Below are 27,363 nucleotides of genomic sequence, written 5' to 3' on the forward strand. Positions count from 1 at the left end.
TCCCACGTTGTCCATCGTTGTCCATCGTTGTCCAACGTTGTCCAACGTTGTCTTAAATTAACTTAATCTAAATCTTAATATTATATTTAAAATCTAATATATATTATAATATATATAAATAATAGCATCTGTACCAAAGATACACTTATACTTAAAGCGAAAAAAATAATAAGAAAAAATGGAAACTGTTAATTATTAAATCAAATAGATACTTTGGTATTTCCTATCATTTCAAAGATATATGATATAATTCAGAGGAAGACACAAACAAGCGCAAGAAAAAATAAAGAAGAGAAACCAAAACTCGAATCATTATGATCGATAAAAAAGAAGATAAAACTTAAAAAAATCAACCCTTCTGAATCACTGCCGCCCTCATATCACGACTTACATCGATAGACTTACGAAAATCAATGGACAGATGATACTTTCCAGTCGTGACCAGTTAAGAGTTACGACAGCAGCTTTGTAGAAGAACGACTTACATTCTAACGACACAGGAAGGAGCAAAGAATAAATTCCTGACCACCGGAGCCGATTTACCAGAATGGCATTCGACTACAAAACTTAACTTTTATCGAGTATTCAGAGGTACCAATCGATCAAAGTGCGGACTCTTGACTGGTCACCGGAAGTAGAGCACCCATCCAACGATTCTTGCCATCATTGCATGATATGAGATTGGCGTGAAAAAAATAATGAAAAGATAACTACGATCTACAAAACGTGAGAATAAATTGAGGAAGAAATTGAAAAACGATATACAAATAACTATAAAAATGAGAAATTTGAGATGAAAATAGAAAACGAAACATTAAGATTATTAAGTTTATACGTAAGAGAATAAAAGAATTGAAATTTCGCTTTAAATTAAAAAGTGTATCTTGGTACAGAATGCGCTTATAATAAACTTAACTCTAATTAATATAATTTACTAACTTATTTTATTAACACCTGCAGTCCAATCTATTAAATTAATTTTTAAAATTAATAAAACAAATAGTTAAAAAAAATTATGTTATGTTAAAAGGTTTAGATTGGACTGCAGGTATGCGTAGTTCTTAGCTTGCCATCGCTTTCCGAAAATTATTATTAATTAAATAAATGAAATAAATTTTTATTTCTAAAAATTTTAATGAAATATTCGAAAGATATTTTTTGATAAATTTTGAAAAAAATTGGAAAGCGATGCCAATTACCGGGTCTCACCGACGAGGAGGTGACTACGCATCGAGACCCATATAACAAAAATAATAAAAATAAATTATTAAAATTTATTTTATAAAAAATTAAAATTATTAAGAATGTATAAATTAATGTATTAATAACTAAAATAATAAGTAAATGTTTAAATTATAAAATATTTAATTATAAATTTATAAATTATTAAATTAATAAAATAAATAAAAAATAAGAAAATAAAGAAATGAAAATATATAAAATATATATATATATATATGAAAATATAAAATAAATAAATAAATCAATAAATCAAATGAAAATTAATTTAAAAATTTAAAACTAATTAAATCAATAAACGAATTAATAAATAAATGAAAATATAAAATAATTAAAAAATAAAAGTATAAATGAATAAATAAATCTATAAGAAAAAGAAGTAAATGAAAAATAAATAAATGAAAATATAAAATAATTAAAAAATAAAAGTATAAATAAATGAAAATATAAGTTAATAAATTAATAAATAAAAAATAAAAATGTAAATTATTAAATAAAAGTGAATAATAAAAGTGAAAAGTAAATAAATAAATAAATAAATCTATAAAAAAAAAAGAAAATGAAAAATAAATAAATAAAAATATAAAATAAAAAAAAGTATAAATAAATGAAAATATAAGTTAATGAATTAATAAAAAATAAAAATTTAAATTACTAAATATAAGTATAAATAAATAAATAAATAAATCAAATGCAATTTAAATTAAAAAATTTAAAACTAATTAAATTAATAAATAAATGTTTAAATAAATTAAATTAAATTATGTAAAAGTAAAATGTAAAAATAAATAAATAAAGCAATAAATAAATATTAATTAAAAAATAAAGTATGTAAATAATATGTATCAATAATATTAAATGTTAATTTAAAATAAATTTTATAAAAGTGAACAATTAAAAATTTTTATAAAAATTTAATCAAAGTGTTATAGTATCGACCTTTTCTATACGGAAATTCGATACGAAATGATTGCTTTCGTAACTTGGCTCGTATTTATAAAAGGTCGCGGTGAACAGTGGCGAAGTCTACCGAATACATACGTCGTATGCCGATTATATTAAAATCAGTTTTTTGAATATAATGAACAATAATTTAACAATTTTTAGATTTTTATTGTTATATTATATATATTTTTATTTTTATTGTTAATTTATGGTTACAATAATTCATTACATCATTATAAATAATAATTAATATATATTTTTACGAATTAAAACTAGATTTGCTGTTTTATGCTATTAATTTTCGATTTATAATTGTATTAAAATATTTTAATTGCTATTTTATAAAAAGAATTGTTATAAAATAGCCATAAATGGATTTAATGATCAATACTTTATTAATTTTTAAATTTTTATTTTTAATTTAAGCATCTAATAATTTATTAAATATAATAATTAAAATATATTTTTATAAATTAAAAATAACTGTTAATAATTGGTATTTTACAAATTAAAAAATGTTCTAATTTTCGATTTATAACTAGATTAAAATATTCTAATTTATAAAAAATAGTTACAACAATAGTTACAAAATAATCGTAAGTAGATTTAGTTGACAATAGTTTAACAATTTTTAAATTTTTTTTTATTTATGCATTTAGAATGATAAAATTCACTTCTTACAAAATAATAAAAATTTAATAATTAATATATAATCTTTACCAATAGTATAAAAAATTATTTTTATATATAATATTTATATTATGTTTTAAATTAGAATAATAATTTTTTTAATAATAATAATTAATTTAAAGTTATAACATTTTCGAATATTTATTTAGAATTATTACTATATAATTATATATTTAAAATAAATTAAATTGGCGATCAAATCGATATGGATAATAACGCGAATAATTGTCTATAATTTTTGAATAAATATTGCAATATGAAATATTTAAATTTTAATATCATACATTAATTATTAATTTCTAAATTTATTGAAAGTATCTAATAGAATAATTTATAAAAAAAATATTTGAATTTGTAAATGTTTTTTACTTGTATGCGCAAGAAGATGCGCAAGATGCATAAGATGCGCAAAAAGATGCGCAAGATGTACAAGAAATTACGCAAAATGCGCAAGAAGATGCGCAAGATATACAAAAAGATACGTATGATGCGCAAGAAGATGCGCAAGATGTGCAAAAAGATGCGCAAGATGCGCAAGAAGATGCGCAAAAGTAAAATTTGAATTAGTTTCGTGACTTCACGCGACGCGAAAAGATTCTAATAAGTGACGCTTTCATAAATTTGTTGTGAAATGTGTAAATATGTGATGAAGTGCTTCAAGAGAGAAAAATATCATAATAGTAAATGCTGTCTTTGTATCTATGGAAAAATAACTTAAAAATTAGGTAAGCTTTCATAATATTTTAACATAATAAGTCGATATTTCGAATTCCAAAAAAAAAACAATAATGGCGTTTTAACTAATAATTTTAGACTGAAATATGTGAATGTAGTAGAATATTTAATTTTAATTAAACTTCTGATTATTATTCTGATTCTTAGATAGTAAATTCTTAATGATTTAATATTTCAATATATCAATAGAAATTCTTAGTTTAGATAAATTTTACTATGCATATAATAAATTATTCTTTTCAAAAAATTTAATTTCATCATACGTCTCAATGCGTTTAGAACAGGAAGAAAAAATATAGGAAAATCTAAGAATAACATATATCATGTATCATTTATTTCATGTATCATTTGATATACAAATAAATATTTATAAAATAAAAATCATAATATAAAAATCAATTTTTCAAAAAGAGGCACATTGTGAAAGTTTAAATATTGGCATAATTATTTTTTAATTTATAATATAAAATATTAAGTACGCTAAACGATGAAATAGAATTGTGTTTAAATTAATAACATTTATTCTATAATATCGCATTCTTTTTAAAAGAGGTAGATTTTATGGAATGTTGAAATGCAATTATAATCATTTAAAAATATGATTAATAATTTAAATATTTTCGATATTCTCACTAAGATTTAATTCATTTTTTTTTTCTATTTTCAATCAATTGACAATCATTTTTTTAAAGTGAAATTTGAATTGCAAGAATATTTATAAATAACTCAACACCATGAATATCAATATAGAATTAAATTATTGCTACTTATTAAATGCTTTTTAATAAAAATATCATATAGCAATCTTAATTTTAACATATTGTATTTTTTTGTGGATATAATAAAATATCTAATCACAAACATTGCGATTGTTTGTACTTTGGTCAGTAAAATATTAAAAGTTAAATTAACTTATTTACATCTGCAAAAATATTATAATTATTGATTAACATTTCATTAATAAAAATTTAAATATCAATAATTTATGTCCACAATGCTGTTGGCATTATTCCTTCTACAGTACCAGCTGCTGGTTTTAAATCTTCATTACATAAAAACTTTAATGGCATATTTACTATATGTCCCTAAAATAAAATTATGAAAAAATTTATCAAAATATTATCAATAAAATAATATTTGTTAACATTATTTATACCTTAATTTGGTCTACCATTTCTTGAGCTAAAATTGGATTTAACGAAGAAAGTGATTCTTCATCTTGATATTGCTTTAACATGGAAAAATTAACAACTTTATCTGTGGGAATACAATGAAATACTTCTTCATAAATTTCTGTGTTTCGATTACTCCTTGCACACCATATGTCTTTATAAAATGACTTTTTAATTATATCTGTTATATCTATATTTTCATTTGTTTTAAATAATCCTAAATGTTCAGAAAATAGTTGTTTTCGTAAAGATCCTGCAAATTTACCGCAAGGAAATGGAATATCATTCATCCTTCCTTCATCGAATTCTTGATCCTAAAATTATAGAATAATTAATATTGAAATAATTAAAAATTATATACTTGATATTGTTAATATTTCTTACATGAATTATTACTGCAATTTCACTATCTCTCGTTGCTATCATGCTTCTATCATTAATATTAGCGGAACCACAAATAACAGTACTATCATCTACAATTAATAATTTGCTATGAACATAAATTAATTCTGTTACTAATGTACCATTCAACATTGCATGCGCTCTTAAGCCATGAAATGTAATATATTCACTAGGATCTTCTATTCCTGCTTCAATTAATCGATTTAGGATAGCATCTCTACCCCTATTTATGATTCAAATGATTCTGATTTCAATTTTTGTATTTTTCATTCTTATTTATTATTTCATTTCATAATATAATTTTTACCTTGATATAGAAGCATAATTCCAATGTGTAATAGCACGTAAGGCAGTACCAGTTGGACCTCCAACTTCTCCTTCAAAACCTGGTAATAAAGGCATTACTACAAATACTCTAAATACCGCACCTTCTCGATGTGCTCTTAAGATTCGTTTGAATAATGTTTCTCCTATGCGATTTTTTACTGTGGTTCGTTCCATGGATACAAGTGTTATAAAAAATTGATTCTCTATATATATATATCTTGAATAGAAAATTCATTAATGTGTAGTAATTAGTTATTTTAAATTATAATTAGTTATTTATAAAAATAAATTTTACCTTTCTGCTTTACTAATAGCTTCAAGATAGGCTTCTTGTATACTTTGCTCTAAAGTTTCTGAATCAAGAAAACCAGCTGACCAAGAGCTAACAGATCTTAATACTTGACAATTAACATTATGTATAGCAGATTCTTCAAGAAATGGAACAAAATTTCTACAGTTTTTATACGATTTTGGAAGCAAAAATGGATAACATGGATTTAATTTTGCTTTTTCCATCTAATAAAATATAAATAACGTAAATATTAAATTATTAGATTGTTATTGAAAACTTACTTTAATTGCATTCCAACGTTGAATAAAATGTCTAGCAACATCTCTTGCTGTTGCACCTTGAACCATAATTCCTATATCATGCCACGGCATTCTAGGAGTAGTACTTCTATCTACTAGATCTTGATAAGGTTTTTCGAGATCATTAAAGTCTTTAACAATAAAATTGACATAATCTTTCCCTAGCCAGAGTTTAGATACAGCTGGATATTCTAAAAATACATCTCCACTATATGTCACTGATTCATTACTTTCAATTGCAGTTTGTACTGTATTACTGAAAATATGTCAATAATTCTTGTAAGATATGAATTCTTTAATTTTTAATATTTTAATGAAATATAAGCTTACTTATCCATTGTATCTTCTTCATCACTACTTCCTTCATATGGATTATATACCATATTAATTAATTCTTGTCTTTTTAATTTAATATTATGTTTCATTCTATCCATAGTATCTTTTGCCATGCCAAATAAATTTTTACGCTCTGTATTTGGAGTATCACATTTCATAGTATCTGATTTTTCTAAAGAGTGCATTAATAATAAATCTCCAGCATTCAATTGTGGCAATGCTGGTGACAATGATGTTTTGTTGCTTATCATTGATCTAAAAGAAGAAAAAATAATAATAATAAAATGTTAAATATTAATATTTAAGTTCATTTAAATTAAAAAATGCAAAATTAATAGAAAAATAGTAATAAAAGAACTTACAATACTGGTATAGATTTCGTAGTAGCCATTACAACTGTGTTAGTTGCAATAGCCAATGGTAATAAAACATGCTTATTAACATTAGCGCATGATATTTTTTTACTGCTGGTATTGGTGAATTTACCTTTAGATGGAATATAAATGCTAGACTGATGAGTATTACCTATAATTAAAAAAAATATAACTAATCATAAGTAATAATGCCAAAAATATTTAATTTTATGTATTATATACCTAAATCTATTAATCTATGTTCATTATTGTCCCATCGGCCGTAACATAAATCGATTCCACCAAGGAAAGCAATATTTTGATCAACAATCACGATCTTTTCGTGATGTGCCCAGAGAAATACTCCTACTCTTGCATGATCTGGATGACGTAATACTTTTATATTTTCAGGACATTTTTCAACTAACCGTTGTTTACTATAAAAACTATTTATGCCCAATGCAACTTCTACTTCTTTGTAGATCATTATAAATACTTTGATTCCGTTAGACTAAATAAAAAAAAATTGATTATTATAAATATAATAACAATCATAATAATTATATTAAATTAATGAAAATATTTTATGTTTTACCAAATGTCCTGAATTTTAGTTAGCATTAATAGAATAGCAAAATTTATTCAGTATTCAGTATAAAAATAAAGTTTAAATAATACTTACAGCTTTTCTTTCTAATATTTTATCTAATCGCCAATAATCGTCAGAAACAGGTCTTTTCATATAAATTTCTGGTGATAACCACCAATCTGCAATGAAAATTTCTTCCTTGGCATTTTCTAATGCATCTGCAACGGCAGACATATAACTTGATCCATCAACAAACCATGTAGCTGCTATAGGCGAACGATAAGGTGCAAACGAATTGTGTGGATTTGATTGTATAAAATCTCGGCCTATTATGATATAATATATTAATTTGAATTTTAATCTTTTAGTCCTTGCATTAATTTAAAAAAAACTTACCTTCCTTATTACTGATTTCTTGTATAAATTCCATCCATTCTTTAGCCTTTCTTCTCGTCCAACATTTGATTAATATATGCCTACTAAGATTTGCTATTTGCATACCATTTCTTAAACCTGTTGTATACATGCCAAAACTGACTCCAAACCCATTATCCATTAAAATTACCGATTTTATGCTACCATTTTTGGGCCTAATATAGGCAACAAAAGTATCTTTAACAACGAGATGTCGAGAATGCCATTTTCCACATAAAGATGTACAAAAATGATTACATCTAATACAACACATGCCTTCAAGCAAACCGCAAAAATTACATCTAGTTCTTGCACCTGATCCAGTTCGTTTTAAAATAGTACCTTCTTTGCCTTTCATTCCTAAGTCTTCTATAAATGATAAATGTGAAACTTCTAAAAAATTGATCTAAAAATATTTTACATTGTTAGTAAACATTATTAACATAAAAAAGTCAACTATTAACTTACTGTTTCTGGATGATGTAAATAAATTTTTATTTTTAATAAATTGGTCAAATATTCTTCTAATACTTTTCTTCTAAGATCTAATTGCTCATAAGGTACTAGCATATCGGGCTTATTTGGAAATCTAGATAAAAGAATATATTTTTTCATTTTATTATTTTATTATTTGCAAAATTGAAAATTTTTAAGCAATTCCAATACCTTGGTAATGCACCTTTACGGCCTTTTCCTTCTTTTACATCTCCTAAACTTTTCAAACTAATTCTTCTTTCTTTGTGACTTTTAGTTGGAAAAGGTATATTTAAACTTGCACGATATATTTTCAATTGATTATGCAAGTTTTGGATATGTTTGTATCGTTTTTTAATTGTCCAAGTAAAATGTCCATGCCTAAATTCAATAGTGTACAAGTTTGGATTCAGAGGATGTGTTGTTACACTACGTTCATAATCTATGATGTTTACATGCACTTCTTCACCAGGAATAAAAACATCACGATGTTGACTTTTAAATTGCTTTGGTAAATCATATATAGCAGAGAAAGGTATCCTACCAGGATATACTAATATAACAAAGAAAAACAGGACACAATGCATTTCTTAGTTATTAAATATAGTTATTAAATATAATTAATATAGATATTATATATAAAAAATGTTAATAAAAATAACACAGAAAAAGATCACATAAATAACAACAAAAAAAAATCACAACAATAAATAAAAATCATAAACTCACCTATGCTATTAGCATCTCCACCACACTCAACATTTATTGTATCATCATTTTCATTCACAGTAATTTCTAACGAATCAGGTACATCTAATGCATCATCAAATTCAGAATCATGAAGAACTGAATGGTCCATAACATTCTCAGTTCTTCTCTCATTTAAAATATTGTTAGACATTATTAGTCGAAAATCATCAAGTTACAAAATCATCAATAAATAACTAACCATGTGTAGTTAAGTCAAATTATTTTCACAATATACTTTTATTGTTAAGTTACACAAATATTTTTTTCTTTACAATATTTAAAAAAATTTCTTAATGAGAAACATTCAAGAATAATGAGCTAACAAAAATATACTTTATTAAAAGGTAGATAATAATATGGTTGAACAAAAGAAATGCCATGATAAAGAATTGATGGATTTGACTCAGAAAATGATCTAATGTGCATGGGAGGGGCTTGGAATGTTGGCAATAGATTAATTAAATATAAGTTACCAGAGAATGGAATGAATTGCCATAAATTCATTTTATTACAAGTTCATCAATAATAATATTGTTGATTACGAATTTTATATATTATAATTTATAAAATTAAACGTATATAATCTTATTTGATTGTTAAATTAAAATATAAATGCGTGGTATAAAGTTAAAATAAAAGCTTAATGATATTATAAAAGGATACTTATTTATACATATCCTAAATGTCACATGTCACGTTATTATTAAGGTTATAAATATTAACAGTCTTCTTTCTATAAACAGTTTTAAAGTAAAGAATTTCACATAGTCTTGTAAAAGTTTGATATGTACATTTCAGATAATTCCATTATCATAAGAAGTCACTGTCACAATCACAATTGATTATACATGCGATTTCATCGGTGTTCATTATGTGACAGCACAAACGACGACTTACATATTTCTTCTTGTAAGTCGAATGAAATCTAAAAAGTATCGGTATAGTAGATATTTTCTATTAAGAAAACTTGAAATATTAGTGCAAAATAATATTTTTATATGATATATATTTTTTAATAATATTTTTAATATTTTGGAGTTGAAAGATATTCAATAATATTACTGAAAAAAATTAAGTTAATAAATTTACATTTACACTTTATAAATGATCTATAGGATTATACTGTTTTATCGATGAAAATAACTATTTCATAAAAAAAGTATAAAATAAAAGTAGAAAAAAAGATGTGCTATTTTTTTTCAATATTCGTTCACATATATATGTATATATATGTAAATTAAAAATTATCTTTTTCATTTTATGTTCTCTCTTATTTATAGAGCATTAATTTGTTTATTTGTAAATCAAGATAACCAAAATCAATTTATCAATTATATTTATCAATTATATTATTTTTTCATTAAAAAATAATCTGTCACAACCATCGTGATTATTAATAAGATATTTATCTTTCTCAATATTATTTGTCAATATCGATAAATAACTCATATAAATTATTCATTCACATCTTTTTCTTTTTTTCTTATTGTAAGCAATATGCAAAGTATAAATAAACTATATAAGATAAATTCACACTTCAAATAGTTGAATTTCAAACATCGTGGCATTTTTCCTTGAATATTATCAAGTAATTTCTAGCATATAAGTCATATCATTTCTTAAGAATTGTAAAAATCTACATTATGTATGACTACGTATTATTACTGATATCTTATCAATGATTCTTTGTCATTGATATTTATCAGTATATTCGTACGTGTTAATATACAAAAAAATATTTATATAAAATTTATTAAATATTATTTATAATTTAGAAAATGCTATGAAAAAAGACTATTTTACTTCAACTAATTTTATAAATTTTTATCCCAAAAATATATTACATATACAAGTATGTACCAATTCATATTAATCGATTAATTAAAAAATCATGTATAAATGCAATTTCTTCAATCTTGTTAATGTGAATTGTTTTGCAAAAATTTGATCAGTTTGATATCGTTGAAATCGCAAAAATATTCATCGTACAAAATAATAAGATTAAATATCGTTATTGTTATTCTGAATAATAAAGTTTAATATACGTGTCATGCATAAAGAAAAGTGGAACGCGCTATAAAAGGGTTCGATGTAACCTCATTGTCCGTTAATATTACGCACTCGTTGCGTTTGCGATTCGAAAACTCGATATTCCTTATATTATGGAGTTTATGCAGGAAACGAATAGCCTTGTGATTATTAGGAAGGATAATTGTTCAGTTTTGCGATCTACTTTCGAATTGGAACGCGAACGATTTTATTCCTGGATTAGAATGTCAAGGGAAAACCATGCAATATATGTGCAACGCAATGATAATTCGATAGAAGCTATATTTTTCTAATTTAATTTAATTTTGATAATTGTCTATTACTTTAGCTAATATTTCTTATCAAATTATAATGAAATTTCTTAATAGAAATATAAATTTATAATATTATCTATTCATTCTATCATTCTATCCAATATTTTTCATATTATTCATCATTTATACATTATCGACAAATATTTTCATCCAATACTATAGTAATTTATAATGTATTTTTTTTTTTTTTTTTTGATAAATATATTTTCATTATTTCCTCAATGTGAAATTCTTTTATTCGAATTCTTTTATTCGTTTCTCTATTTAATTAGGAAGTTCTATAAATTCTTTTCTTATGTTTGCTATTATGATAATTTATAATGTTATAATAATAAAATTGTAGATCGATGATTAAATATACTTTTATAAATGATGAGGGAATCGTTGACGATTTTTTAAAATATTTAATCAAGAATAAATGGCAAAACATCGTGTTCCAAATAACGCAACATTTTTAATAATTTAATTTGTGCAATACGATTAGATTTCAAAATAACAGATGAGAATTTCTAAGCAAAATGTTTTAGAATCGCTCGAGGATTTGAAATTTATATTAAAATGATATTTTTACATAATATAAGTAAATAACGTAGGTATAAATAACCAAACTATCATGTAAATTATATTAGGTTGTGTCATTAGTGTCGGTGGATCAAGGTATACGTGTATAAGATTTCTAGATCATCAGGTTATATAAAAGTATCTATCGATTCAGTTGAATAACTGTGTTACATTTTGCAAAATAGAAAAGATGAAGAAAAAGTAGATGTTGCAAATATCTTCTGATAAATAGATTAAGAAAGCAAAATATATTTTATTTCGACATCAATACGATGTGATAAAAATAATATTTATAATTATCTTATAATTAGAATAATTCAATTAAAATTCAAATTCTTTTTTATAAGAATTTTAATATTTCGTAAAGTTAAACATTAAAAATTTTCATACTTCTCTTTCATATTAAAAAAATTTGTATTTTCTTGATATATTTTTTTAACGTATTTATATATGTATACAATTTATCAAAATAATTCTACGTGTTTTTCAAAAAATATATTTTGTTTCAAAAATTGTTTAACGAAGGATACAATTTTACTTAAAAATACAGCTGTTATTAAACATGACAATTCATTTTCATTTGAATAAAATATTACGACAGCGTAATATATTTATGTGATATCGTCTCGTTCAAATGATAATTAAAGTCATTTTTTAAATTACAAATATGTTATCTCTGCAATATATTAATTGTTTAAGTTACAAATCATTTAAATAATCGTTGCAACCTCTTGAATAAAAATTAAAATTTTCATTATATATTCTTTAATATATTTATTTGCCATACTTTCTAATTTTTTTTATAAAATAAATATGAAGCGAGCAAAAAAGCATATTATATTAATTATCTAGTTTGTATAAATACATGAATTACTTGATTACATATAAAAATAAATTTCATAATGATGTAAATGCGACAAAAAACATAAGAGGAAAAAAAAATTAAACCAGTTTGCTTCTGACAAAGTTTTTAAGTGTAATAACAAAATGTTACATATAAAAACTGATTCGCTTACTTACTTATGTCTAGAAAAAGTTTACCTTCGTTATAACAAGATCAATGAAAGACTACATCCCCATGTTAATACATTAGAAAATCACGCATAATCGAGCTTCTTTCTCTATTAATCGCTTAAAATCAAAATTAGTAAAATAAGAAAACAATTAGAAAAAAAAAAAAATTACAAATCTTTACTTTAATTCAATAATATGACCAAAGGCCACGCGTATCCGCACAATCTCAGATCGCAGGAAATCACGCATATCGAAGTAGCTATCAGTCAGTAAGAGGAACGAGGCGGCTTGTCGCGGGAGGGGATGCTTTCGAGGTACCTGTGCACCAGGGTAGGGGCAGCGTATAGCACGCAGAGTGCAGGAACGTTGTTGGGTGGTGTGGTGGTGGCGGTGGTGGTGGCGTGGACTCCGGGCGAAAGGGAAAATGGTCGATCACTTTTTTTTCTCCCCCATTTAGAGCCAGGTTTTTTGACACGGCGGTCGTTCGATCGACTTCCATTTGTCTCCGAGCTTTCCGCCGACTAACGTCCGCCGAGCACAACAACCCGGTGTGCAAATACATCTCTCGCGAAGATGCGTGCCGATCTTCGTTTCAATCTCGAATCTGATCCGAGTCGCACGTGCATAAAACCGTGAATACTATCGTCGTTGATCGTTCGATCTCGGTTGTTCGTTCTCAGTGATCATCGAGAAGACTCTTCCAGATCGAATGTGCAAAATATCGTAATAAATATAACGGATAGTTAATTTTTTTAACTCGTTTTTCGATATCGTTTAAAGCCGAGTTGGTAAACTGTACCAAAATAATAATAATAATAATAATAATATCGTGATCCTTGTGATTGAATAACCTGTGATACAACGCAAAAAAGGGAGGGTGTAGGAGGACCCGTGACAGGCCAGGTGAACTGAAATGAAACATTGGATCAGGCTGGTCTAAGAAGCCGCAAGGTGAGTGGGGCTCAAGTGCGACCGGAACAATTCAACTCTTTTGTCTCGGCATGGGAAAAGCATGAGTCGCTTATTGAAACTTTGCAAGGTCGTTCGTTTCAACTGAGGAAAAATAGATGAGCCTACTTAGATTACGTTTCTTTTTTTTCGTCACAGTCGGTTTCCAAGATCGTTATATACGCGTATGGAAACGATCTCGGTTGATGGATGATCGTCCTTAAACCAACTTGTGATATTGTTTAATACGCGCATTGGATCATTAAAAAAATACCTCGGTTCGTTTCGCTATTGAACATCGATACCTCGAAAAATGATTCGAATCAATCGCGTTTAAAGAAAAAATATTATATCATTGAGATGTTAAATTTATCATTTTCTCGAGATGGAGGCCACATAATGGAAAAACGCGATAAAAGTTGATAATTAGAAAAAAATAAAAAAATGCTGGAAGTTCCGCGATCGTTAGAGGAACTGGCTGGAATTGCAGAGAATATTAACCGACCGGCCGCGGAATTAACTGACCGTTGCCTGTAACTTGGTAGTCCACTTTCACGCGCTCAAACTTCCAGATGTTCCTGGTGTTTCTTACGTAAAACTCGGTTACCTGAACTGTCTGTGCCGAAATGATATTTTTCCTGTGACGATGATCGGTGGACTGTTCCTCGAGCTCGTCACGCAGCTTTAAATTGAACAATAATGCTGAAAATTGAGCTCGAGATGAACGGTGCATGAGCAATGTGTTTTCCTTGTTTTCCTTGCATTCTCATTTTTTCTTTTCTTTTTTTTTAAATAAAATTGAAAGAAAACGTTAAGTTTAAAATGGAAATTATAAAAGAAGAAACTCGTATTGTTTGCTTTTATAATTTTCGATATTTTGTTGAAAACATCGTAATATTATACTTGATATAAGATATTGCTGTTTCAATAAGAATAATTCAATGGAAATAACGCAATAATTTGTATTATGACTATAAAGATCAGAATATGGAAATCTTTAATAATTTTACAATATTTGCTATATGATATTCATTTTATTATTATTTTAAGGGAAGTGATCAAAAAGATTTCAAACTGGAAATTTTTCTTTCTTTCTTTTGTATTTTATTAAAAAAAATATCTCGATAATTTTGTTCGATCGACGAAATTTTACAACGATTTTCGCTTTCTATTGAATAAGTCTCTATGGAATATGCTTTACAATCGCGGGCAAAACCTGATACGTGCAATTGCATATACCGTTGTGCAGAATTTACTTTCGATTGGCGCGTAACAGATTCGTGCGCACGAACGATCGTGGAAAGGAATCAGAGTCTGGAGCACTGTTCTCTCGAGAATGTTTTTAACCCGAGTTCGTAATAAATTATGAACGAATCTTCTTTTTCTATGAATTCCATGAATTCATGATGAATTCTGTAAAACGTGCGATTTAATTGCACATAAAACTCGTCCGACCGGATTTAAATCTTCGATATAAAGAGTTTTATTTTATTAGAAATCTCATTGTAAATTTTTCTTTTTCCATATATTTCATCTTTCCATTCTTAATATTATTATTTTTAATTTTATTAGAAATTTTACCAAAACTTTTATTGCAATTACATTTCATCGAATTAATCCATCATTTTTAATTATTTAAACAAGAAATACTTTGATTATTCACATAGAAGCGAGAAAAATTATAAAGATTGAGTAACGAATATTAAAAAAAATTCACGATGAAAAATGAACAAGAAGTTGAATGAATTTCATTAATGAATCGTAACACAGCTGATTGCGAGTCTAACGGTATTTCGAGTACGGTCGATGATCCATGGTTGATCTTGATCTTCCTCCTCTCCTCGTTGATCTTCGCGCCAACAGAGGAAAGAGGATCGAAAGAGCTCACGATCTTCACGACTGGCCGCATATTTGAGACGACCTCGATAGATTTGCCGATAGATTCGTCAAATTCTAAACATCTTCTAAATTAGACATTGATGATTCTATCAATTGCATTACGTTAAAACTACGTATTCAATCTCTTTTAACATCATATTTAATCATCAATTTTTACTTCGATCTCAATAATTTTTCCGAATAAATAATATTAAAATAATAAATTGATGACAAGCATAAATAAAGTAGAAAGATTTAGTCTGATTTATTAATAACTTGATTAGAAAAGTTGAATAAATTAATAAATAAATCTAGTTAGTCTCCATATCTTGTGTAAATAATTAATAAAAAATCTGTGATGCAGAAGAGATTGAAAAATTTTTATTCAGCAAAAATTATTAGTAAAAGCTTTATTTGAGCGAAAAGATCTTCAGTCTTTCGCTATTATTTTCTAGAGAATCTCAAGAGAAATTTTTATTTCCGCCATTAAAGTTATTTCCTTTGGACAATCTTTTCCTCATGAATATTTTCTTATCCCCAACTAAATCAAGAAAAATATCCTTCAAATATTCCTATTTCAAACTTTTTAATGAAGCAAGATTTCTCCATGAAAATTTCATGATTGAAGATGTACATCTTTTTATCGAGAAAAAATAATATTTCTCAATACAATTAGAAAGATGTTGCGAATGATTCGAGTATAAAAATTCAAAGAAGAACATCTTATAAAGAAGAGAATAATGAGATTATTTCTGGAAATTGATACAGTTTTTATAAAATCTATATGGAAAGCGATTCAGGTTTCCATTAAATATACAGGGTGGGGTAATAAGAGCTATGTGCATGAAACGAGCCTTGGCCTCCTTCTGAGATGTTATTTTTTTCTTTTTTTTTTTTTTTTTTTCAAATATAATGAAATCATTTGCAATATCAATTCAATTAAACAGATCAACGAAATGTTTACATTTACAGGGAATGTAAACTTATTTACAAATACTCTCGTTCTCGAGTAAAAATATCTTTTTATCAGATTCCTCTACATTTCACTTTCATATCGATCATACTTTCATATTATCAATTATAATAGCTGTGTATGAAAGTATGATAGTAATGAAGATGAAATATAATAAAATGATAAAATGGCGTACTATATACTTTTCTCAACCGTTTTGTGTAAACGCGAATTGATTGAAGCTTAATTAACATTTTCTCAGAATATAAGGGAATAATGATCGATCTCGGTATTATTAAATGACAGGGTGTCAACTGGTGTTATTTTTAATGGAATAAATAGGGAGACGAAGGCGTTGTGGCACAACATAGCGAGATAAAAATAAGGGTCCGATCGATCTTTTTGATACAGAAACAAAGTGGATAATTGGGTATTCATCCTTGACGATGTAAAAATAATCGGATCCGAGACAAAGACACGTCGGATATAACTTAATATCAGAGGTAATTTTGAGGAAGTATATCTTTTTTGGAATCGATACGCGAAAATTGGAAAACACGTTTAATTGTGCTTAAACGTATGATCTCATAGGTTCTCGGTCATGTTATGGTATAGTTGTTGAGAATTATACGCGCCGGTTAACAGACTGAGGATAATACGAGTAAAAGTAGATTTAAATGGAGAAGGTGGTTCTTGACTTTCACACATGCATGCATTAAGTAGTCTTACGTACAGGGTGATCTGAAAAAAGTGGAAGAAGATGATGAAATGTTTAGGATTATTAAATTTCGATCGAAAAATTGTTAATTTTTCTATTTTCCATGGTGTTGTTTGGAAAATTTTTACTTGATATTTTGTTTTGTAAAAAATACTTATCATTTTCTTTTGAATATTGAATGTTAGCCAGAATATAGCACAATCTCATTATAATTTATATTTATATTTAAATTCGTTTAAATGGGAGAAAATGGACATTCTAAAGGCATAAACTACTTGAAAGAAATCGTAAATGAAAAAGCAGAAAGCAGAAAGTAGTTAACATAAAAAACCATTGAAACAAATGATGCATTGGTACGAACAATTCTCATTGAAGATATACTTATTGCCTTAAAATTTTTCTCAAAAATTTCATTACCGTTGTTCTTTCAAAATGATCAAATATTTAAAAGGAATGAAAATAATTTGAAAAAACAACTCTTCTTCTATTTCTTTTTGCTTTCTTTTGATGTTACTTAATATATTTATTTTTTTTTATTGCAGAATGGTGGGGAGATTTTCGTGGTGCACGACGGTGGCATTGGTGGTGCTGCTGCTTTTCGTCACAACCGAAGGTCTTCGTGAACGCAGTACTCAGGTAAGTGAACAATTATTTTGAAAGGGTCTAATTATTTCTGAAAGATTTCATTTAGATGGGAGCAAAAAATTAATGATATTTCAACACACGATCAATATTTTTGGTTACATTCATTCTATACTTTCATTCTTATTATAATATTTATTTTCCCATTGAAATATATGAAATCGTTACACGCTTATTACATAATAATAATAATCTGTTAAAATTTCATTATAGGTAATTACATTGTAAGACAAACGTGAAAGCAAGATTTCACAATAAAATTATATTTTTTTATCGAATGTATTCACGAAAGTTTTAACTATTTCGTAGTTGTTAAACAGAGATTAATCACTTTGTGAAACTTAAAATTATTTTAAAATTTCACGGTTTAATTGAGATATAACTTTTAACGCAACTTTTTAAACGTTTCGACATTGATTCGATAGACAGAGGCGCACTTTGAATGTAGTTTTAAGTGGTTAAGTAAGTTCATTTATTAAATTGCACCATCGTTCAATGAGACGTACTCACAAAATGGAGTCATTCATTATTCCTTCTATCGAAATTACAAAACATGTTTATTACAATATTCGTTATAATATACAATATCATATACAATATTTTTTCCTTTTATTTTGATTAAAAAATTCAAGTTATATTATACTTATTAAAAAAAAAAAAATTCTTCGATCGAATTACATATTTTATTATTGTATCTTAGTATTTTCCAATCAATCGCGATTTTTCCCTTCAAAACCAAGAGCCCAAGAGTGTCTCAATTCCGTGTCAAGGATACCGTGTTGTGGGCGTACAATGTTTGGTACGATGGCGGTGTTAATTCATTTTTTTCTTCTTTCATTGTCCACGAAGGCTATCGCGCCGCTGGAACGGATTAATTCTTATAATTTGAATAACGTCTCGTAATCGAATCTTGTAAACACACGGACAATTAACGATCGAGGAAGCGAGTTATTTGTAAAAAAAAAAAAATCCTCTATTACGACGACCATTTTCGTTTCAAAAAGGAAATCCTTACCGAGAATGTTTCCTTTCTTACCGTCGTTAAGTCGCATCTTCATCTATCTTCTTGTTGATCTTGAAAGCGAATCTCGTGTAAAGCGTCGACCTAATCGATGTCACGCGATTTAGCAAGGATATCGTTACGAAGAAATCGTGAAAATCGTGGTCGGAAAAATCGCAAGGTGTTGGTAAATCGCGATAGGAAGTTGGTAGTTTTCACTGTAACGCTCGTGTTTGGCGCTACTGAACTTTCGTGCGCGGCTGGTAAACTGTTATTTAGAAATTAGTCGAACGTAAAAAATGATCGAACGGGATCGAGAAGAGATAGAGACGAGAGAATTGTAAAGGGAAAAGAAGTTAATTATATTAGTTAAAGAGATAGGAACGTGACGTTCGTTTCTCGATAGAAAGCGACTTGAATAGACGAATTTACTTTCCATAAAATTAGTGTTAATGGAGATCGAGTTTATTTTTCTTCCATTTCGCCGAGGGAGAAAAAAATATCGATTTGTTCATATATTTCGCGAAAGATTTTTGTGTTTAATTTGTTTAATTTCATTGAATTATTGAATTTCGAAAATTACTTTTTCCGGACAAAGTGTCTTGATATATTTTTCTGATTAAACGATTTGGAAATTGTTTTGGACTATTTCATTTATTTATCAGAAAATTACATAATATGAGGAAAGTAAGAGGAATAGTAACATTTCGAAATGTCAGCAAACTTCACGTTTTTATTGTAATAGTTATGTCAGATCTATTTAATGGAAATTTAATTCGAAGTATGTATACGAAGCGTAGGAGGCAACGTGGAAAGTAATAATCCTTTGACTTAAGAAATAGTTATGATACTTGTTTAGAAATTACACTTAAGTGCATAACTTTCCTTTCTGAAAATTCATATATGATAGATAGATGAAAATTAAAATTCTATTCTTAATTTCTTATTATTATAAAGTTGTAATATATTTTTTTATTATATTCTCATTTTTTATTCTCTTGTTAAAAGATCCTTTATATTTATATTTTTTATATAACGAGAATTTAAACTTTTTCTTATTTTAATGTCAATTGGACATGTATATTAAAAATGATAAACGTTATAAAATGAAGATTTATATCTTCTAATCCTTGAACCGATTTCTCGATCGCGTTATACGCGATGTAATCATGGCAAACGAGGATCATCTTGAACGTTCTTTGATTCCTTCACCGCAAAGGTTATCGAAACGTGTTTTTCGATTAAAAAAATAACCGCCACGAATCCTTTCATCGTTCATGTAGCTCATAAATATCTAACCACCTGTCGAAGATTGGAAAGTTTTAATAATGATTCAACATTTGCTAGGTCACTTGTAGAGGAAAGAGAAAAGGGAAGTGTATCCATTCATTCATTTTTATTTGCCAGAATTTAATTTGACCAAAGTTTCATCAGATCTTATATCTTTTTCCAATAGATAATCACTAGAAATACTTTAAATTCTAAATAATGAATTTCAATTATTTTAGTTACTCCATAAATTGATTATCTCGAATTTCTCATTATAATACTATTAAATCATCACATTCTCTTTAGGATTAAAATCTCTTAAGGCTCGAACATTACAAGATTCGATTCTTTTAACCATCGAAATATTGAAGTATAGTATAGTATAGTATAGTATATGAGTATGAAACTTTTTAAGAACAACAAGTAATTATGTACAATAAATATGGAAAATAACTAATCAGATTTCTTTTAGAAAATTTCTTCCAAACAAAACATTCTCGAATCTCACAATCATTTGTTCTTAAATTCAAATATTTTTAATCAAAAGAAATAAATCTTACGATCATTAATCTATTCCCACAAAATGAATTTTTTCTATCACGTTATATTAAACTTACTCGATGCGTATCGAACTTAATCCTAACCTTACATCACCGGCATAAACAAATCCATCGATCAAAATCTTCTCTAATCCAACAATACTTCATCCTCTAATTCTCTTTCGTAATTATTTCCAAGGAATTCTCGAAACATCGGTGAAATATTTTTCTTGTTAACTTGTCTCCCGTATTATTATTTCGTTCCATTATTAGAGCGAGTTTGCAACGAAATTTTCACCGAAAATCGTATGAACACAACAGTGTATTGTATTACGTGCTCGAATTCCGTGGTTGAAGCGGCTCGATAGCGGAGAGATACAGAACAGAAATGGATACAGAGAGGAAAAGAAAGGAAGAAAAGAGAGGTGCAGGTTCGTGTGGACCACGCCTAGTCGTGCGCTGGTCTCTCGGTTGCGAATAATACAACGGGTGGTCGTAAATTGCTGACTGTTTTCACGTGACGAATGGTAGATAGGTGTTTGCACAGTCTGCTGGATTGCTATAAGGTTGATAGGATAGGATTCCAACCGGACACGATTATGCGTGTTATGGAATGGTAGTTTTATTGTTATTGAAGTGGATAGAAAATATGATTGGAATGGAGTTTTGTATTTGTTTAGTCTCGATAGATCTCTCGATTCATTAGATTAATTCAATTAGGGATAATTAATAAGGATTAGAACGAGGGTAAATGATAATGATTTGAGAGGGTTGATTGATCGAGAATTATTTTTTGTAAGTAGATATTTTCGAATGTGAAAATTGGCAGTGGTATTCATTTCGAAATGATTCTCGAGAATTTTTCTCTTAATTGTATGCATCTTAGAACAAGATATCTAGAAATAAGGATGCGAATATATTTGAGAATAAAACTCTTAAAAGTTGCTCTCGAGAATTCGTTAAATTATTTTTCGCTAATGAATATGAGAGTGAATGTTATCGTTGATTAATCCATTTGTATATCTATTTTTATGATTCTTTTTTTGATATTGAAATCTCTTTATGATTTTCAATTTTTTGAAGAATGAAGAATTTTTTTCAAAATAGGCCAATTCCTTATAATCTCGTAATTTCATATCTATTGTGATTATTTTATATTCAATTCTCATGAAAATTATGGAAAAATAATTAATACAATTATTATAAGTCATAAATCCAAAATATTTTTGCATTGGATTCTTATATCACAATAATAATCATTTCACATTTGTAAAATAAATATAATCGATATTTTCATAGAATAATTAGTTCGGTATAAATGTTATTATAAATATACAAGTATATATTACGGAGAGGTATATCTACATTCTTAGAACTAATAACTTTTAAATTATTTCTTATCGATTATTGCCTTATCATTTTAACACTCCAAAGAAAAAAGTAAAAAGATATCTGATAGTTTTAGATTATTTATATTTTATTAAATCTTTCGATTTTGTAGATATGTCTTCAAATACATTTATATTATTTATAAACAGAAATTTGATCAATTAAAAATATATTTATCCCCCAATTTTTGATTAAAAATTAATCTACGTTCATTCTGCTATTTCTTTTTTAAAAAATTCATAAATTTTAAAGATAAATAAATTCTATTTCGTTTACCCGTTATACAAAGCGCTCAGATATCAATCTGTTTAATAAATTTTATACGTTGCAGAGAGCACGCATTTTGCAGGATTATCTGTTCTAAATTTCGATACGATATCACGTGTATTACCTTAGTCCTTTTAATGCGATTAATCACACGTTAATTATCTTAGATTAATTAATTCGATTCGAATTGCGATACATGGTATTTCGTGTTCGATAATTAAATGTTTTCAATTTGCGAGGAATTTCATGGATTTATGGAAAAAGATACGTGATTATGCAAATATTTTAACATTTGAACTCTATTTCAAAAATTTTTATTACACACGTTTGGCATTTAGAAGTTTGTTGAACAAATGCACGATATTTCGAACACGAATGCAATCGGCTGAAAATAACTCTTGAGTGACCGACTTTCATAGTGATAAAAAGCACTTATTCCTAGAGGCGAATAGTAATGTTTCATTAATGGTAAAAAATGGATCATCATAACTTAGTTAGTAACTCTGTTACCAAGATTTATTTTCATTTCTCTTTGATTAGTGAGAAAATTTAGCTTATTTGTCTGTTTATTTTGCTTTCGTGTTACGCAATATGGTGTTAAATAACAGTTAAAGTTTATTTCATTCCAATTTTCTAGATGCTTTAGAAAAATAATGAATACAAAGATAAATCTGCTTTTGTACCAATACTTTTTACCAAATTATTCGATACCACCAAAAATTTAGAATCATTTTCCAGGAATCACATCGAAATTTTCTCTAATAAGATAATATTAATAAGAGTAACAACTTTAATAGATTTACCATTTCAAAGTTAGCTCCTATCTAATTTCCTCTTAAACTTAATTCAAATTCTACGAAATACATATTATACATACAAAACTTTTGCTCGATAATGAACTGTCTTCGATTATTCCTCAAAGTTCATCAATTTGAAAACAGCAATTTTAAATTCGATTTCATGCTTTGATTCTCGATTAACGCAAGATGGAAACTCGGTTGGCAAATGTTTCAATCGTATCTCGAATCGAAAAATAGCACGACCGTTATCGATTCTATCTTTTTGTAATTATTGCAAACACGAAATCGGCCTGGAAATATTTGATCATTATACCGATCCGTTCGTTGATGAAGGATTCGAGGAGGAAAGGACGGCCTGATCTCGCTGAAAGTTAATGCACATCATCGTACCATCCTTAATCTAAATTACACATCTATTACAGGCGTTGCTTCCCGTGTTACGGCATTTCGTATTCCTTGCTCGGTTTTGCGCAATCGAATCGCAACGCGAAAAGAAGAAGCAGCAGGATGAGGTCAGCGGATTTCGTTTCGTCAATCAGGGGGCTGTTTCGATAATAAAAATAGTAATAATAGGTTATACTGGATTATTTTGTGAAGCAATGAAAAAGATAAGGAAATATTCGAATTGTTCGATTGTTTAAGATGGACACATAGATATAATAAAAAAATAAAAATCTATTTCATTTGTTAAGATATATGATTAGGATAAGATAGGTTAAAAATAGTTTATCTTGTTATTTTGAGATACTAATTGCTACTGTCTTCAATGTTTCAAGTAATTTTATGCGATAATTAAGAAAAATAAATTAATTTATTGTTTGGCTTTAGCTAGATTTCTCAAATCTATTTAATAGTTTATTTAATGATCCTTTTGTAACTGAAAGAAGTTTCTAATTAAGAAATAATCGATGGTAATACGATGAAGAAAATTATCTTCTCTAAAAAGAATTATATTGCAAAAATATAATAGTTAAATCGAAACTTGAAATAATGTGCCAGATATCAATTTTAATTTCTTAATATTGAATGTAGTTTAATTTATTATATTACATTATTATATAATTATGATTGCACGTTTCGTAACATTTTATAAGATTTTCGTGAAATGCAGGTCTTTGTTCTATCCCAAGAATATGCCCGCGAACCTTGAATAATGAAAGTTTACACGGTTATAATAATGAAAAAATCGCGGAGCCGAATTAAAATTCTGCGCAAAATAATTTGCAGCGAAAGTTTCCGCGCTTTGCGGTTTATCAGATCGATACAATTACGTACAAGCATTTTTTTTTCCCCCCCTATCACAAATCCTATAAATTCTTCTTACCAAATCAATAAGCGGGAAACGATTCGATCCGTTTCAAATTATAATATTTTTTCTCTCGAAAGAATTATCGTTAAAACAAACAAACTTTACATACAGCAATCTCTAATAAAAACAATGAAACAAAAAGTAAATGCAACTAATATACACGGAACATTGTTTCATCACAGTTGATATCATTCGTCAAAATAATCCATCCTTGTTATTTCTATTTCCATTAATAAAAGATTACAATTCGATCTCCGATCTCCACTCCAAGAAAAATATCCCTTTCTCCTTATATGCTAATATTATCTAAGATCGTCTGAGCGAATAAATATTGGGCGCGTTAAAAAAAATCGACATTTCTTCATATTCACATTCATAGCCTGATTGAAAACTCGTTGAAAGTATAATTCTCTCGTGAAATCCAGTTTAATTTCAATTAAATTGTACGTTTATCGAGCGTTATCGTTGCATAAAAGAAATTTCTGTGAACCTTGGATAAGAAGGAGACGTGTATTATGGATAAGTGAAAGATTGCGCAAAAAAAGTTTTTTTTTTTATTAATCCAGATTAGTTTTTACCAGATGCTTTGCAACATCCCTCTTGTCACATTACTTGATATGTGTATACAATGATGCCTGATGGCGTATAATTATGAAAGAGCATTAACAGCATTTCGAGCATATAAATCGTCTTATGGAATAAGGTGCACGGTCCAAGGTCGTCCACTTTTGCTACGAGATTTCTATTATTCTTATCAACCTCATCAATAGGATATGGGTATCCTTGATCGATTATTGATGGACGAGAAAAAAATTGGAGCGTGTCGAGAATCTGTGTATTTAATTTGCATTTATCCCCTTGCATCCATTGCGCCCACATTGTCGAAGAATATATCGAATCGAGTTTCGCAATTAACGATGCTTTATCATGGAAATGGGTTAAATAAGATTCGCGTGTGTTTGGAATTAGTTGGATACGATTTAATCGAGGCACTAAAAATAATTTTTGAAAATTCAAGGTAGAAAAAGGTAGGAAAAGAAGTTCTCTTTTTAGATTGGCATTGAGATTCGATAGCTTGTTTTTCTTTTTTTTGAAAAGAGTTTTATTTCTAAAGAATAAAGTGATATATACTTCGATGTGATGATTTTTTTGGCAATTACGAGCTAATATTTTAGAGAAATGTTACATTTACATAAAATACAATAGATACGTGAAACTTGATTATTTTTTCCAATTTGTAATTACAAACAATGCATTTAATGATAGTTTCATTCTTGAGAATTTCGAGCATATGATTAGATATCTCAGGAATTATTAATCGTGAAACTTATTAATTAAATAATTCAATGAAACTAACAATGAATTGAGATCATGAAGTAAAAGTATCGTAATATATTTTATTTGTTGCACATATAACAAAGACAGCAATTACATTCTTTCTTGCTTATAGTCGCGTCTTTTATATAATAATTAAACTTGAAAAATTCTTGCGTTCGATGATTTTCAATACTTGACGTTATAAAAATGTTTAATGTTACGAATATTAATATCATCGTTAATGATTAGTATTAAAATTCTTGTTTTAAGAAAAATTAGTTAACAAATGAAATAACCAGTAATGTCGAAACAACCGAGTATTTCAAGTATAACATATAATATATATAACACTGATTGAATAATGAAAGAAAATTTTTTCCTCGCCTCGTCCATTTCTGGAGACCCGTTTTTCATGATTGAAACTAAGAGCAAATGCTTACTTGTACGTCTTGTCTCTAATCTCGTTGCACGTGAAGTTACGTTTAATATGTCCCATTGCACTAACTTGTTGCATTACGTGCATTCTGTTGCATCACGAGTCCATTTGCAATTAATGCAAGCCGAAGTTATTTTGTGGTCTGACGATGGTTATCATTCAGATCATAATCATAATCAGGGAGGAATTATGAATTACGATTGCAATCGAACTTCTTCGTTTTTGACATGAACGTAATTTCAAGTAGTTAATCTTCATATCAGATCTATGTAAGCAGTAATATCTCAGTGTTTCATTTTTTTTATTAAGTACGATTAATTGTCATTTATGTTATAGTAGATACTCTCTTATCTCTTAGAGAGTCGTGATCATTATCTGAAGAAAATTTTGTACAATTTGATCGCGCAAAAGTTGTGCCAAATTTAAAAAAAAGAAACTAAAATAATAAACGAAATAAAATCTTTTTCTCACCAGTATTTTTTATTATAAAATTATTCAACATTTTTTCGACAATCTCTCATGCATAGTCATTCTTTAATTTTTAAGTAAAAATCCACACTCAAAATTTCAAAGGATTTCAAATATAAATTGAAATTGAACAATGAAAAATCTTCAACAAGCCACAAGTGGAAATTTTCAATAAGCTACGTATTATTATTTTTCGAACGTTTGCAACGATTTTATATTATCATACTAATGGAATATCTGTAAATTTCACGCATTTCCATCTTTCTTTAAGTATCGTATACACATGATCGTTTCAATGTTACCGGTGCAACGAATCGCAAATGACTCTCATTTGTCCGATACTTCGAACCTCTCATTTGAACAAGTGCATCCATATGCACCGATACAAACACAGTTATCGATCGTTTAAAAGTGTACATCTATAGATGCACACCGATAAACCTAGCATCTTGCACAAGCGTGCATAAGCATAATCT

General features: G+C 27.3%; 2 protein-coding genes across 6 annotated transcripts in view; one reads left to right on the forward strand and one right to left on the reverse strand.

Moving 5' to 3' along the window:
• Positions 1-3,439: 3,439 nt before the first annotated feature.
• LOC100866331 (uncharacterized) overlaps positions 3,440-27,363 on the forward strand; it is a 61,699-nt gene continuing 37,775 nt past the window's right edge. For 2 of the 3 annotated variants that reach the window (XM_086915281.1, XM_086915282.1), the window contains exons 1-2: positions 3,440-3,599; positions 17,994-18,087. In XM_086915281.1, coding sequence (XP_086771407.1) covers positions 3,559-3,599; positions 17,994-18,087 — 135 coding nt within the window. In that variant the 5' untranslated portion in view covers positions 3,440-3,558. Of the gene's footprint in view, positions 3,600-13,405; positions 13,907-17,993; positions 18,088-27,363 lie in introns of those variants that run through there. The other variant, XM_012495698.3, reaches the window with a different exon arrangement.
• Pld (Phospholipase D) lies at positions 3,922-9,922 on the reverse strand. Of its 3 annotated transcripts, none has more exons than XR_004224278.2 (15): positions 9,681-9,922; positions 8,997-9,211; positions 8,460-8,820; positions 8,262-8,382; positions 7,776-8,199; positions 7,473-7,705; positions 7,034-7,301; positions 6,800-6,962; positions 6,432-6,692; positions 6,084-6,357; positions 5,806-6,026; positions 5,491-5,727; positions 5,166-5,254; positions 4,766-5,095; positions 3,922-4,694 (listed from the first exon to the last, which is right to left on the reverse strand). XR_004224278.2 is itself a non-coding variant. In XM_003691340.4 (15 exons), the coding sequence occupies exons 2-15, from the start codon at positions 9,166-9,168 to the stop codon at positions 4,593-4,595; spliced, it is 3,408 nt and encodes a 1,135-aa protein (XP_003691388.1). In that variant the 5' UTR covers positions 9,169-9,211; positions 9,681-9,922; the 3' UTR covers positions 3,922-4,592. The 3 variants fall into 3 exon arrangements, 2 of the variants coding, with proteins under 2 accessions (XP_003691388.1, XP_086771409.1); XM_003691340.4 differs by having other exon boundaries at positions 5,166-5,406; XM_086915283.1 differs by having other exon boundaries at positions 5,166-5,406; positions 8,997-9,251.

Source organism: Apis florea, unplaced genomic scaffold (assembly GCF_048593485.1).
Source record: "Apis florea isolate Af1SG1 unplaced genomic scaffold, ASM4859348v1 contig_3772_pilon, whole genome shotgun sequence".
Taxonomy (NCBI): Eukaryota; Metazoa; Arthropoda; class Insecta; order Hymenoptera; family Apidae; genus Apis; species Apis florea.

Excerpts from the sequence above, each read along its gene's own strand:
- Pld (XM_003691340.4), bottom strand. The coding sequence starts at position 9,168 with ATGTCTAACAATATTTTAAATGAGAGAAGAACTGAGAATGTTATGGAC. Across the intron at positions 5,728-5,805 it reads GCTATTAGTAAAGCAGAAAG|ATATATATATATAGAGAATC; the intron begins GTAAAATTTATT and ends TTTCTATTCAAG. Across the intron at positions 5,407-5,490 it reads AATTATGCTTCTATATCAAG|GGGTAGAGATGCTATCCTAA; the intron begins GTAAAAATTATA and ends AATCATAAATAG.